Source organism: Plecotus auritus (assembly GCF_963455305.1).
Source record: "Plecotus auritus genome assembly, chromosome: X".
NCBI lineage: Eukaryota > Metazoa > Chordata > Mammalia > Chiroptera > Vespertilionidae > Plecotus > Plecotus auritus.
Window position 1 is genome coordinate 43,197,792 of NC_137784.1, and position 16,722 is coordinate 43,214,513.

General features: G+C 40.1%; 1 protein-coding gene across 1 annotated transcript in view; it reads right to left on the reverse strand.

The window, feature by feature from the left end:
- LOC308239277 (vascular endothelial growth factor receptor kdr-like) overlaps nucleotides 1–16,722 on the reverse strand; it is a gene marked incomplete at both ends in the record, with an annotated part of 686,009 nt that overhangs the window by 312,449 nt on the left and 356,838 nt on the right. Inside the window, 2 exons of the mRNA XM_080652065.1 lie at nucleotides 355–459; nucleotides 1,503–1,638. Of these exons, the coding sequence (XP_080508191.1) occupies nucleotides 355–459; nucleotides 1,503–1,638 (241 nt within the window). The remainder of the gene's footprint in view (nucleotides 1–354; nucleotides 460–1,502; nucleotides 1,639–16,722) is intronic.

A 16,722-nucleotide genomic window follows, 5' to 3' on the forward strand; every position in this document is an offset into this window, starting at 1 on the left:
ATTTACTTCTACTGATGCAGTGAAAGACCATGTAGGAATTCTGGTGGCCAGATACCATTGCTAACTCATATTGGCCTTACCAACAACTAAAAACCTTGGGTCTTTACTTCTGTATTTATGTGGTTGAACCCAAAAGAGGAACAAATTGGCTGACACACAAAGTTCCATGATGATTGGCTCATGTCCACAGCTGAGTTTTCCATGACAAATATTGGTCAAATGAAGGTGAAAGTTAGTTGTAATTACCTCCCTCCACTACTTTAATTCTGTATCTTTTACAGTCCAGTTTTCCACCTCACCACAAGTATCCTTACAAATGTCTTCCAATGGCCTCCAAAGGAATATAAATATTACCTTTCAGCATTTTCACTGCCACTGTTTTGCAAGTTGAAGTTCTGTCAATGCCAAAGGCACAAGCCTCTACCACTTTACCATAGGCACCATGACCAAGAATTTTGCCTGAGGAAGCAAGAAATGAAAATGAGTAATAGCCACTGAAAGACCCCAGAGAAAATTGAAAAGTTGGTTGCTTTTACGAGGGCAACATAATTGCCGAGTCAGCATTATCTGGGAGGCCTTTCTAGACCACCCCATGTGAAAAAAGCAATGTTGTTACTCTACATTACTTGAACTTGCCTTATTACCCTTTGTAACACTATGACTAGATAATATTATGCTGGATTATTTATTATTTCTCACCATAGAATATGAGCTCTGTGAAGTCTGTTTTGTTCATGGCTATCTCCACATCACCTGGAATGATGCTTAATATATGGTAGGTAACCAATAAATATGTGTGGAATAAGTGAATAAAGGGCCACCCCATGCCAGCCATTGACAGTAAGGATCATGTGGGTTGGAACAGATTTATGATAGTCAATATACACAAACAAGTTCTTTAGGTGAAGTTGTTAACACAAACCTATTAATAAGGTTTTAGTCAAGACTCCTGTTCATCTACCTCATTAGGAAGCATATTAGTTACTGGAATATTTGGTACCATTCTGTGGGGATTCATCATATTTTCTTATTGAAAGGACTCTGGATCCCAAGTCAATTTCTTTTAAAAAGACTCCATTAAAACCAATACCTTCAATTTTTGAGGTGTTCAAAATTTGTAAAACACATTCCTAAATGTTACTTTACTACATGCTCAGAGTAGCAACAGAATATAAATTATACACCTATAATTATTAATATTTTTCTTTTATAATGGAAGAAAGGGGCTCAGAAAAGTTAGGTGATTTGCCTTGGCTAAGGTCTCCCAGTTTGGACATCTAAAATATCCCAGTTGCATGCTATGTGTGCAATGTCATTCTGCTCCCCTAATTTTTTATTTGTTCTTCACATTGCCATCTTTGAAACACATCTTACTTTATTTAGATTTAAGTGAATCCTGGATTTCAAGCCATTGCTTTTTCTTGGGCTTTATACTCAGTGATTTTGTAGCTCTATGGTGAATGAAATGTGGAAGGGTGACATAACAGAGATTTTTTTCTTACCTAATTGTAACCGGTCCCTAGGGAACTCCCATTTAGTGTCATCATAAGGAAGCCTGTCACACTGTTGGTCAAGGGGCATCTCTTCAGGATCCATGATGATGGAAAGGTAACCAGTTTTGATTTCTGACACACTGGGCTGCAGAAAGGCAAAGGAAAACATTACTGGGTTCTTTTGATCTTCTGAAAATTTATTAGGCCTCTGGAGTTTCCAATTTTACATTATAAGTTAGTAACATAACTTATATGCTCACATAAAGAGCATAAATATAATAAAGAACACTCCATAAACAAAAATCAAAACAAAAACTAACAGGGAATAAAGACTTTATAATACTCTGACTAATCATGAAACTGAATTAGAAAAAATGTACTAACAGACATATATGGATACACCATGGACATGGACAATAATTTGGTAAGGGCCAAGGTAGGGGGAGGTGGGAGTAGGTGGAGTTAGGCAAAGGGTGGGAAAAAGGGGGACACCTGCAATAATGTGAACATTAAAAATTATTAAGTTAGAAAAAAAGAGAGAGAGTGAAGAAATGGCCTTTACCATGACTTTGGTTAACACAGATAGCTCAACTTCAGAAATTTGGCTAATACTGACCAGTTCTAGTATGCTGACATTAACAATCCATATCAGGACCAGCAAGGACACTGTCTGCATGTCCATAGCCCCTCATTCTGATCTCTTTGTTCGGCTTTCCCTCTCTCTCCCTATAAAACCCCTGCCTGCACTGAAATGCTAAGATGGGCTTTGCACAAGAGTCCCCATCTTTTCAAGATGCCAACATTAAAATAAAGCTCTTCCCTTTTTCACCAGCATATGTCTCAGGAGTTTGGTTTTCATGGCAGCAGGCAGTGGAACATTGGTTCTGGTTATAAAACAACAAACTAGAAAAATAGTTACAATAAGCATAACAAATTAATACCCATATTATAAAGAACTATGAAAAAACAATGATAAAAAGGGACAGTGCAAATAGCAGAGTCACCAACTCTGGGGTTATGTCCCCCCATAAAATCAACTAATGAGGTTGCAAAAGTGATCAGAACTAACTTTTGAATAGGTTAGAACCCAGTAGAACTTACAACAATGAGGGAAAGACTTTGGTAAGAATCATCTGCTTTGTTGTAATAAAGATATGTTGCTAGTGCCAGAGGGAACAATCTGAACCTTGTTCTAAAAATATTGTGGTTGTAGGCCTCACCATGTCTGGCAAATCCCTCAAAGAACAGTGCAAAACTTATCAAAATTGGAGCATAACCAGGGAAGGGTAGCTTCCTAGAGGGCTTTATTCCAAAGCATTTATAGGCACAGAAATTTTCCATAACACCTTCTGACAAGGCACAGTGCTAGGGACATTAGGAAAAATCAATTACAAAGTAAGTCTATAAAGAAGAATTTAAGAAACAAAATAAAGGTATAAGACATGGAGAAAAAAATTGTAAAATGGCAGAAGTAAGTGATTTGATGTAGTAATTACATTAAGTACAAACGGCTTAAAATTTTCAATTATACGCAGAAAATGGCTCTAGCAGGAAGTTCTTACACAAGAGCCACTGGGAATCTTCACTGGACAGTCCAACCCACCTAAAATGTGGGCACTCTCAATGCTCCAAGTGTTAAACTGACAGCTCTTCTCACACTAGAGCCAGCTCCTAACACATGCTCACAAATACAGGGACAAGAGCAAGCTCCAGTAAACAGGAAGCATGCACTGAAAATAGGCTATGGTCTGTGGTCAAGGGAGAAACCACAAACTTGAGCTGAAGTGTCACTATCAGGGAAATAAGAGATTTCCAGAAGCCAGATAAATTTTGAGATCAAGAAAAGACATACAAGCTTAGGAATTCTGTGATAAGAGAGAAAGACACATGAGACAAGTATCCTATATAATAAAGGGGTAATATGTAAATTGACTGTAACTCCAACACACAATATAGCCACACCCATGTGGTCAAAGATGGCCACCCCCATATGGACACAAGATGGACACCACAGATGGCTGACAGGGGAGAGCAGTTGTGGGCAATCAAGCCAGCAGGGGAGGGCAGTTGGGAGGGACAAGGCATGCAAGGGAGGGCAGTTGGGGGCAATCAGGCCTGCAGGGGAGGGCAGTTGGGGGTGACCAGGGAGGCAGGGGAGGGCAGTTAGGGGTGACCAGGCTGGCAAGAAAGGGCAATTAGGGGTGACCGGGCCAGCAGGGGAGGGCAGTTAGGGGAAACCAGGCTGGCAGGGGAGGGCAGTTAGGGGCAATTGAGCCAGCAGGGGAGCAGTTAGGCGTTGACCAGGCTGGCAGAGGATGGTTAGGGGGTGATCAGGCTGGCAGGCAGAAGTGGTTAGGGGCAATCAGGCAGGCAGGCAGGCAAGAGGTTGGTAGCCAGCAATCCTGGATTGTGAGAATGATGTCTGACTGCCCATTTAGGCCCAATCCCTAAATGGGCAGTTGGACATCCCTCAAGGGGTCCCTGATTGGAGAGGGTGCAGGCTGATCTGAGGGACACCCCCATGCATGAATTTGGTGCACCGGGTCTCTAGTATTTATATAGATTGGTGAAAGCCCCAGAAATAAGCAGGATCAAAGTAAAGTGTCTCTCAATTGAAGGCAACAAGTAAAGACTGGAGGCAATGAGCACTACTTCAAATTCAAAATCAACACAAAACTCCAAGGCACATAAAAAAATTAAGGAAACAGAGAGAAAACATGGCAGCCAGCAGGACAGGAGTGATGGAGAGAGTGTGAGTGAGCAAGGGAGTGAGAGGAGAGTGTGCAGATGTGCATGGTGGGTGTGTGTGGGTGTGAATGAGGGACAATTAGATCTCATAGAAGTCTTTAGGGCTGGCAGATAAGGCACTACTGGACAGATAGCCCCTGGTACCACCACGGGCACTGTCCAGGCAGCGAGGCTCTGGCACAGAAACCACTCCATCTTGAAGGGGAGAGCAGACAAAGCTAGGAACACAAACTCACCCAGACTGGCCTTGAACACCACTCTGGCCTGTGTAGTAATTTGCAGAGTGCACGCTACCTCAGCCAGAGTTGCACTACCTCAGCTGCAGAGTCTGGGATCACCGACCCCCAAACGGAGGCTCTGGGACCACACAGTGATTTACAGAGTGCACAGCACCCCGACCAAATTCACATTACCTCAGCTGCGGGCTCTGGGATACCCCACAATGAGTCACAGAGTCACATGCCACCCTGCCATGGGCTTCTGGACACCACAATGAGTTGCATCATCTTGGCGATGAGCTCCAGGACCCTGCAGTGAGTCCCAGAGTAGTAAGCCACTCTGGCAGCGGGCTACAGTACCCTGCAGTAAGTTGCATGCTAGTGAGACCTCAGGCAAACCTTGCTATGGAAGCTGGGACCCCAAGCACATCCACAACAGCCTGCAAAACGAGGTTGGGGGTGAGCCACATAGTCAGGCAACATGTGAGGAGACTCCATCCACAAATGGGACAATAACATTCAAGACCCAACTACATCAGGAGAACCCAAATAACTCAAGTAGGGGGCTTTCCTAGAATACCCAGCTCAGGAGATCTGAGAGACTGTGCCACTGGGTCCCACAAAACACCTACTACATTGGACCAACTCCCAAAAATCTGGGTCTCATAGCAGTTTGATATAAGATGCAGAAATAAGTACAACAGGACAGCAAAAGTGGGGAGACAAAGAAACAATCCCCATAGGAAAGAAAAGGTGGAATTGCCAGAAAAGGAATGAAATGAAATAGAGGCAAGTAATTTGTCAGAGAAATAATTCAGAGTTATGGTTGTAAGGATGCCCAATCATCTTACTGAGAATTACACACAACTCAATGAAAACTATAAGGAGCTGAGTGAGAAATATACCAACATGAGTAACAATCAAGAAGAAATGAATAATAACATAGCTGTAACAAAGAACACAATGAAGCTTTCAACAGAAGACGAAGAAGCTGAGGATCAAATGAGTGAGTTAAAAGAAAAAGTAGAAAAAACACCAAAGCAGAGGAGGAACTGGAAATAAATTAAAAAGCAGGAGGAAAGTCTAAGGGAGCTTTGGGACAACATAAAACAAAACAACATCTGCATAACAGGGGTGCCAGATGGAGGGGAAGCTGAGCAGGGAATAGAAAACCTATCTGAAGAAATAATAAAAGAAAACTTCCTAGACTTGGGGAAGAAAAAAGTCACACAAGTCCAAGAAGCACACAGAGTCCCAATCAAGGTGAACCCAAAAAGACCCACACAAAGACATATGATAATTAAATTGGCAAACATAAAAGACAAAAAAAGAATCTTAAAGGCTGCAAGAGAGAGACAGAAAGTTACCTACAAGGGATCCCCCATTATACTTTCAACTGATTTCTCAACAGAAACACATTAGGCTAGAAGGGAATGGAATGAAGTATACAAAGTGATGCAAAGCAAGGGACTGAATCCAAGAATACTCTATCCAGCAAGGCTATCATTAAAAACTGAAGGTGAAATTAGGAGCTTCACAGACAAAAAAAAGGCTAATGGAGTTTATTACCACCAAGCCAGCAATGCAAGAAATGCTAAAGGTACTGTTGTAAAAAGAAGAAATAGAAAGGGAGGAAGGAACACAGGCATCAAGAATAAAAATGGCAACAAACAAGTACCTATCAATAATAACTTTAAACATAAATGGATTAAATGTTCCAATCAAAAGACATAGGATAGCCAATTGGGTAAGAAAACATGACCCACATATGACATGCTGCCTATTAGAGAAACACTTCTGAACAAAGGACTCACACAGATTAAAAGTGAAGGGATAAAAAATTTCTTTAGGAGTATAGAGAAGATGGCTGCTGACAGGAAGGCAGACTGCAAGATAGTGTGTGACTGAGAGAACAAAAGGAGAGTATGTGGACGTATGGTGAGTGTATATTTGTGGGTGAGGTACAGATATACTCCAAAGGACTGTTGGGGATTGCCAGACTGGGCTCCCCTGACCAGGCAGCATCCACTGCTGCTGAAATCTCTCCCGGAGCAACCAGATCTGCCACTGAGACCTCACCATCTTGAAGGGGAAAGTGGCTGTTATTGGTAGCCTATACATCTCAGGACACAACAACCACAACACCCAGGGGATAGCTGCGAATCCAGGAACACCGGATCTCAAGCAGCATGAATACACGGACTCGGATGAGCTCTGCACCTTCTCTCAGAAAGGTCAGATTTTGCCCAGAGAAAGGTGAGGTCTGCAATCCAGATTGGAGAGAGAAACACTCACAATGAGATCTAGAGATTCAGGGGAAGTCTGCGCCCCACAAAATCCATGGCCATTGGGGCTAGTGTGATCTGCGAATGTGGAAGGGGATCCGCAGGGCTGCTAGCAGAAGGGAACTCTAAAAATCAACCCATAGCTGGACTGGGTGCAAAAAAGCAGCCTAACATTTTACCAGTGTGCCAGCTACTTAGTACCAGGGGTAAAAAGAACAAAAAAAAAAAAACACGCACGGAGACATTCACAGAGTTGTGTGCAGTGCCGGAGGGTAAAAGTTGCAAGTTCGCACGCTTACTCTGGCTCTTTTTTTCTCTCTTTAAATCCTTGCTTTTGATTACTAAGCCCAGTACATAGGATCACCCAAATGAGGACACTCTCACAGCTGCAGGGAAAAGTTGTTTTTGTGGAACCTGGGGATCAGAGCGGGGAGTAACAATCAGAGAACCAGCTCTGGGGCAGTCCATTCTCCCAAACCAGTATTAAGTGTGACAGGGAAAACAAAATCTAAATACTGGCTAGAGAGGACTTATAGCCCCAGAGGTCAATCCAGAAACACTGCCACCCAGGGGTTGAATCACAAATTGACTCTTGTGTAAACACAAATAAAGGAGTCTAAGAAACAAAGAAATACGGCCTGCTGGAAAATCAGGACTGTGGCTTACAACACAGAGGAGCAGTGGAATGCAGGGAACTTCAATACTGTCCTGACTACTGGACAGGAAACAGGCATGTCAAACAGAACAGTAGAGGAAGTGAATGACCTTCACTACTGCACATTTTTATTTTTTAATCTTTTACTTAAGAAACTAATTTTTTTTCTTTTTTCTCACTTGATTTTACCTTTTTAATTATTATATTTTTATTTTTAATCAGTATTATTACTACTACTATTTTACCTTTTTTTTAAGTGTCATTTTATTTTCTCTTTATTTTATTTTATTTTATTTTGGGATTAGTGTTCTACATTCTATTTTCATGTTTCCTTTAGCATCATTTTACTCTATCTCAAGTTTACCTTTATGCCAACACTCTCTTCCTCATTTCCCCCCTTTTGTTGTCCTGTTTCTCTTACCCTATTCCTTCTTTATATTTCCTCTATTCCTTCTTTTTTACCCCCTGTTAAAAATTCACCCTACTTATATATCTAATTTCCGATCCCCTGCTCTAAGTCCATACACACCTCTCTCTTCTCTTTCTTCACTATCCAATTTTTTTTTTCTTTCTGCACTCTTTGTTTGTTTGTTCTTTGTTGTTGTTGTTATTGTCTTATTGTTTTGTTCTAGGTTTTTTGTTTTATTTTGTTTACTTTTGCCTCGCTTTCTCTGTGTCCTATTGTAGTTTGCATGATTATTGTGTTTTTGTGTGCTTGTTTGTGAGATTGTTTCTCTTTTTTTGTTTGTTTGTTTGTTGCTTCTGTTTTTCCTATCCTCACTTGTTATTAGTTGTTGTTTATAGATTGCATTCATCTCTGGTTGTTTGTTGTTTGCATTTTGGGGTATTAGTGGTTGTTCTATGGGAGTTTTATCCCCAAATAAATAGTTATCACCCTTCTTTTTTATTCTCTTTCTTTTCTCTCTTACTTTTTTTCCTTTTGTCAATATCATTTTTGCACTCCATTTTTTCCTTATCCCCTAATTCTCTTTTCTCTGGTGGTCAACTTTATTTGGAGTTATTAGTATCTTGAATACATTTGCATTCAGTGCCTTGTGCATTGTGCCTGGTAGTGTTGTATTTTGTGCCTTTAAATCAATGCAGGAGAGAGAGAACTACATAACCCTTACCCGGAGAAGAGATATAATGGGGAGACAAAGAAAAATCCCGCAAATGAAAGAAAAGGAGGCATCACAAGAAAAGGAAGTAAACAAAATGGAGGCAAGCAATATGTCAGAGAAAGAATTCAGAGAAATGGTCATAAGGTCGCTGAAAAGAATGGAAGACAAATTCTACAATATATAAGAACCAAGAGGAAATGAAGAAGAACCAAGAAGAAATGAAAAATTACATCATGGCAATAAAGAACTCGATAGAAAGCATCAACAGTAAATTAGAAGAAGCAGAGGACTGCATCAGTGAGCTAGAAGACAAGGTAGAAAAAAAATACTCAAGCAGAGCAGCATCTAGAAAAAAAACACTTAAAAAACAGGAGGAGAACCTAAGGAACTTTGGGACAACATGAAACGAAACAACATTCGCATAACGTGGATGCCAGAAGGAGACGGAAATTAGCAAGGAATAGAAAACCTGTTTGAAGAAATAATGACAGAAAACTTCCATGATATAGGGGAGAAAAACTCACACAAGTCCAAGAAGCTCACAAAGTTCCAAACAAAATGAACCCCAAAAGACCAACACCAAGGCACATTATAATTAAATTGGCAAACACCACCAACAAAGTAAGAATATTAAAAGCAGCCAGAGAGAGACAGTTACCTACAAAGGATCCTCCATCACACTAGCAACTGATTTCTCAACAGAAACTCATCATGCCAGAAGGGAATGGAATGAAATATAAAAAGTCATGCAAATAAAGGGTCTGAATCCAAGAATACTGTACCCAGCAAGGCTATTAATCAAAATTGAGGGGGAAATAAGGAGGTTCACAGACAAAAAAAGGACTAAGGAATCTTATTACCACAAAACCAGCAATGCAAGAAATGCTAAAAAGTCTGCTATAAAAAGAAGAAATAGGAAGCGAAGAAGGAACACAGGCATAAAGAATAAAAATGGTGACAAACAAGTACCTATCAATAAGAACTTTATATGTAAATGGATTAAATGCACACATAGGGTAGCTGAGTGGGTAAGAAAACATGATCCATATATCTGCTGTCTACAGGAAACACACCTCAGAAATAGAGACTCACACAGACTGATGGTGAAGGGATGGAAAAAGGTTTTTCAGGGGAATGGAAATGAAAAGAAATCTGGGGTAGTAATACCTATATCTGACAAATTAGATCTCAAAGTGAAGTACATAACAAGAGATAAGAAAGGCCACTTCATAATACTAAAGCAAGCAATCCAACAAGAAGAAATAACTCTGGTAAACATATACAGACCCAATACAAAAACACCCAAATACATAAAAAAAACTTCTGGAGGCTATCAAGGGAGAGATTGACAGGAATAAAGTCATAGTAGGGACTTTAATACCCCACTATCACCACTGGACAAATCCTCTAAACAAAAAATGAGAGAAGAAACATCAATCTTAAATGACTCACTAGATCAGATGGAAATAACTGACATCTTCAGAACATTTCAACCCAAAGTGACAAAATATACATTCTTCTTAAGTGCACATGGGTCATTTTAAAAGATAGACCACATATTGGGACACAGGTAATGTCTCTTCAAATTCAAGAAGATAGAAATCATATCAAGCCTCTTCTCAGATCACAATGGCATAAAACTAGAAATCAACAACAATAAAAACAATTAAAAAATCAAACACCTAGCCAGCCGTGGGCAAACTATGGACCGCGGGCCAGATCCGGCCCGTTCGGCTGTTCTATCCAGCCCCCGGAGCCGAAAGAGCAGAGGGTTCTCTTGCTCTCCCCTCCTCTCCTTTACTTTGAATTTATATTAGTTCACACAAACACTCCATCCATGCTTTTGTTCCGGCACTCCGGTCCAGTTTAAGAACCCATTGTGGCCCTCGACTCAAAAAGTTTGCCCAGCCCTGACCTAGACGCTAAATTGTATGCTATTAAACAATGAATGGGTTACCAGAGAAATCAAAGAAGAACTAAAAAGCATCATGGCAACAAACGACAATGAAAATTCAACAATCCAAAATCTATGGGACACAATGAAAACAGTCTTGAGAGGGAAGTTCATAGCTCTAAAAGACTACCGCAAAATACAAAAAAACAAAAACCACACACACACAAAAAAAAACAAACAAGAAACAATGGAAATAAATTACCTAACCTTAAAACTCAAAGAGTTAGAGAGCAACAAGAATAGCCCAGTATAAGCAGAAGGAAGGAAATAATAAAGATCAGAGTGGAGATAAATGAAATAGAGTCCAAAAAACAACACAAATGATCAACAAAACCAAGTGCTGGTTCTTTGAAACAATAAACAAGATTGAAGAACCTCTAGCCAGGCTCACCAAGAAGTGAAGAGAGAGGACCCAAATAAAAAAAGTAACAAATGAATGAGGTGAAATAAAAACCGATCCCACAGAAATACAAATGATTACGAAAATATACTATGATCAACTCAATTTCAACAAAATGGACAACCTAGATGAAATGGACATATTCCTAGAAAAATACAAGCTCCCAAAACTCAATCAAGAAGAATAAAAAAACCTGAATAGGCTGATAACTACCAAAGAAATTGAAATAGGAATCAAAACTCTTCCAGCAAACAAAAGCCCTGGACCGGATGGATTTACAGGGGAGTTCTACCAAGTATTCAAAGAAGAACTAAAACCTATCCTCCTCAGACTAGCCCCAAAATTCAAGAGGAATGCATACATCCAAGCTCTTTCTATGAAGTCAGCATTACCCTAATCCAGCCCTGGGCAAACTACGGCACGCATTCGGCTGTTCTATCCGACCCGCGGAGCCAAAAGAGCAGAGGATTCTCTTGCTCTCCGCTCCGCTCCTTCACCAGCAGCAGTGTTAACATGGCAACGTCGGGAAACACGGCCGCAGCTCCTTCTTCTGAGTGGGCGGATTTATATCCGCCCATTCAGTATAAGGAACAACCTCTCAATCTTCCAGAGGCTCCTTGTAATGCCCGTGGACGCGTCCCCCGACATCACCCTGGGAATGCGTAGACACGTTATCATGGTGATGTAGGGAGACACGCCCCTGGAGAGCACAGTATCAGAGCATTGGCTAAAAAGGAGACCAACAACACTGTTCCCACTGAAGTTGATGTTTTAAAGACCAAAAACCTTTCAACCCAGTCTACATTGCCATCTACATCTACGTCCCGGGCATAATTTGGAAGTTGCACTGAAGAAAATGTTTAATTTACTGTTTACACATTTTGTTCTTTTCTATTTGTTTTAGTTTTAAATTATTTTATTATATTTAAGTATAATTTGAAAGGCTTTTGTACCTTTCCTTTGTTAGGCAATTTTATTTTGCCTTTGCCATCTTCAATATAAGGTATGTTATCGTGCTATGATTCCTCCATTTTTTGAAGTTTCAAATTATAATAATTAGTGTTTACATTCTTCTTGTTAAAATGTTTGAAATGAATAAAACTATTGAAATAAAAAAAAAACCATACCCTTTTATGTAATGATGTTTACTTTGAATTTATATTAGTTTACACAAACACTCCATCCATGCTTTTGTTCTGGCCCTCCGGTCCAGTTTAAGAACCCATTGTGGCCCTTGAGTCAAAAAGTTTGCCCACCCCTGCCCTAATCTCACAACCAGATAAAGACACCACAGGAGAAACCAAGATGGTGGCATAGGTAAACACCTAAACTGCTGCCTCGCACAACAATTTCAAAACTACAACTAAAAGACAAAACGGACATCATCCAGAACCACAGGAAAGCTGGCTGAGTGGAAATTCTACAAATAGAAGGAAATAGAAAAGAACACGGAGACTCAGAGGAGCTGCAAAAGGCTGAGGTACGGTGACGCGCGCGCGTGGTGAGGACGGGCAGCTGAGTGCCTGGCTGGCTTTCTCAAGTGGGAGAGAGATGGAAGCTCTTGACTGCACTGAACCCCAGTTCCGGGCAAGACCCTGGGGACCCAGACTCATACAGGGGGAATCTGGACTGTCAGGAAAAGAGAAAAGCACACGAAGACTCAGGGGAGCTGCGAAAGGCAGAGGTCTGGAGGTGCTCATGCGAGCGTGAGGGGAGAGGACTGACTGCTGAGTGCTCCGCTGGCTTTCTCAAGTGGAAGGGAGACAGAAGCTCCTGACTGCGCTGAACTCCAGTTCCAGTTGAGAATCTGGGAACTCAGACTCATTTGGGGAGAAACTGGACTGTCTGGCAGTGGGCAAAACTTGAGGGCGGCTTTCTCTCAGAGGTGCTTGCAGAGATTACTGAGTGACACTGAGACAAAGGGGTCTCATAGGGCAGGGCTGACGGGACGCCAAGGCTGCCTGCTCCACCCTGAGACTCCACCCCATCCAAGCTGAGCACAGAGGCTTTTGCAATTTTGCAAGTCTTGTCTCATAAGAGTGTCTACAGCACTGAAGTTTTCCCAGTGTAGACACAGCTGATCCTCACAGCCAATTGGCCTGGAGGTCAATTCCTCCCAGTGATACCAACAACAATCAAGACTTAACTACAACAAGGCTGTGCACACAGTCCACAAAGGGGTGCACCAAGAGTGTCCACCTCAGGTAACTGGGGAGGCTGAGCCACTGGGCCATATAGGAAACCTAGCACACAAAGCTACTCTACCAACTCAGGGAAGCAGCAAAAATGCGGAGACAAAGAAACAGATCACAAATGAAAGAAATGGAGGAAAGCAAATGTCTGGATATAGAGTTCAAAACCACGGTTATAAGGTCTTTCAAGAATTTCCTAGAGAAGGCCGATAAATTTAGTGAAACCCTCGAGGATATGAAAAAGGACCAACTAGAAATTAAACAAACACTGACTGAAATAAAAAATATTATACAGAGACCTAACAGCAGACTAGAGGACTGCAAGAATCAAGTCAAAGATTTGAAATACAAAGAAGCAAAAAATACTCAACTGAAAAAGCAAAAAGAAAAAAGAATCCAAAAATTTGAAGATAGTGTAGGAAGCCTCTGGCACAACTTCAAGTGTACCAACATCAGAATTATGGGGGTGCCAGAAGAATAGAGAGAGCAAGATACTGAAAACCTATTTGAAGAAATAATGACTGAAAACTTTCCAGACCTGGTGAAAGAAATAGACTTACAAGTCCAGGAAGCACACAGAACCCCAAACAAAAGGAATCCAAAGAGGACCACACCAAGACACATCATAATTAAAATGCCAAGAGCAAAAGACAAAGAGAGAATATTAAAAGCAGCAAGAGAAAAACAGTTAGTTACCTACAAGGGAGCACCCATACGATTGTCAGCTGATTTCTCAACAGAAACTATGCAGGCCAGAAGGGAGTGGCAAGAAATATTTAAAGTGATGAATAGCAAGAACCTACAACCAAGATTACTATACCCAGCAGAGCTATCATTCATAATTGAAGGTCAGATAAAGAGCTTCACAGATAAAAAAAAAAAAAAGCTAAAGGAGTTCATCACCACCAAACCAGTATTATATGAAATGCTGAAAGGTATTCTTTAAGAAGAGGAAGAAGAAGAAAAAGGTAAAGATAAAAATTATGAACAAGAAATACTTACCTATCAACAAGTGAATTAAAAATCAGATGAATTAAAAATCTGGTGAACAGAATAAACTGGTGAATATAATAGAATCAGGGGCATAGAAAGGGAGTGGACTGACAATTCTCAGGGGGAAAGGGGTGAGAGGGTTGTGGGAAGAGACTGGACAAAAATTGTACACCTATGGATGAGGACAGTGGGGGGAGGGTAAGGGCAGAGGGTGGGGTGGGAACCGGGTAGAGGGGAGCTATGGGGGGGAAAAAGAGGAACAACTGTAATAATCTGAACAATAAAGATTTATTAAATTAAAAAAATAAAGTAGTATCAACTGTGAGGCAGGGGGAAAAAAAAGACAACACAAAAACAAAATAAAACACAAAAAAACAAAATACAGGCCTATATCCTTGATGAACATAGATGCTAAAATACTCAACAAAATTCTCACAAATTGGATTCAGCAATATACTAGAAAGATCATACACCATGACCAAGTGTGATTTATTACAGGGATGCAAGGCTGGCACAATATCCACAAATCAATAAATGTGATATATAAACAAATTGAGAGAAAAAAATCACATAATCATTATCAATCGATGCAGAAAAAGGATTTGACAAAATCCAACACCCTTTTGTGATTAAAAACTCTCACCAAAGTGGGAATAGAAGGATCATACCTCAACATAATAAAAGTCTTACATGACAAACCTACAGCCAACATCATACTCAATGTCCAAAAACTAAACTCATTTCCCATAAGAACAGGAACTGGACAAGGATGCCCAATTTCACCACTCTTGTTCGACATAGTACTAGAAGTACTAGCCATAGAGACCAGACAAGAAGAAGGAAAAAAGGCATCCAAATTGGAAAAGAAGAAGTAAAACTGTCCATATTTCCAGATGACATAATACTATACATAGAAAACCCTAAAGACTCCATCAAAAAACTACTAAATCTAACAAATGAATTTGACAATGTAGCAGGATACAAAATTAACACCCAGAAATCTATGGCCTTTTTATACACCAATAATGAACTCACAGAAAGAGATGAGAAAAACAATCCCATTTACCATTGCACCAAAAAAATTAAGAAACCTAGGAATAAACTTAACCAAGGATGTTAAAGACCTATACTCGGAAAACTACAAGACATTGAAAAAAGAGAGAGTGGAAGACATAAACAAATGGAAGAACTTACCATGTTCATGCATTGGTAGAATCAACATCATTAAAATGTCCATACTACCTGAAGCAATCTATAGATTCAATACAATACCTATTAAAATACCAATGACATATTGCAAAGATCTAGAACAATCTCTCCAAAAATTCATCTGGAATAAAAAAAAAAAAAGACCCTGAATAGCCACAGGTGTCCTGAGAAAGAATAACAAAGTTGGAGGGATCACAATACCAGACATCAAACTATATTACCAAGCCACAGTTCTCAAAACTGCCTGGTACTGGCACAAGAATAGACATATAGACCAATGAAACAGAATAGAGGACCCAGAAATTGACCCAAGTCATTATACGCAATATTTGACAAAGGAGGCAAGAGCATACAATGGAGTCAAAACAGCCTCTTTAATAAATGTTGCTGAGACATTTGGTCAGATACATGGAAAAAAATGAAACTAGATCACCAACTTACACCATACACAAAAACAAACTCAAATTGTCTGAAGAACTTGAATGTAAGACGGGAAACCATAAATATCCTACAAGACTCCATAGCCAGCAAAATTGCAGACATATGTCTTAGCAATATATTTACAGACACAGACCCTAGGGCAAGAGAGACTAAGGAGAAAATAAACAAATGGGACTACATCAAAATAAAAAGCTTCTGCACAGCAAAAGAAACCATCAACAAAACAACAAGAAAGCCCACTGCATGGGAGAACGTATTTGCCAATGTTATCTCCGATAAGGGTGTAATCTCCAACATTGACAGGGAACTCATACAACTTAACAAAGGGAAGATAAACAACCAAATCAAAAAATGGGCAAAGGACATAATAGACACTTTTCAAAAGAGGCCATTCAGAAAGCCAAGAGACACATGAAAACATGCTCAAAGTCACTAATCATCTGAGAGATGCAAATCAAAACAACAATGAGGTACCACCTCACACCTGTCAGAATGGCTATCATCAACAAGTCAACAAATGACAAGTGCTGGAGAGTATGTGGAGAAAAAGGAACCCTCCTTCACTGCCCTTGGGAATGCAGACTGGTGCAGCCATTGTGAAAAACAGTATGGCATTTCCTCAAAAATTTAAAAATGGAACTGCCATTTGACCCAGTAATACCACTTCTAGGAATATATCCCAAGAAAACAGAAACACCAATCAGAAAGGATATATGCACCTCTATGTTCATAGCAGCACAATTCACAATAGCTAAGATGTGGAAACAGCCTAAATGCCCATCAGCAGATGAGCGGATTAGAAAACTATGATACATTTACACAATGAAATACCACGCTGCTATAAAAAAGAATGAATTCTTACCATTTACAGCAGCATGGATGGAACTAGAGAGCATTATGCTAAGTGAAAGAAGCCCGGTGGTGAAAGAAAAATACCACATGATCTCACTCATTTATGGATAATAATGAACATTATAACCTGATGAACAAAAAGATAGATATAGAAATAGAGA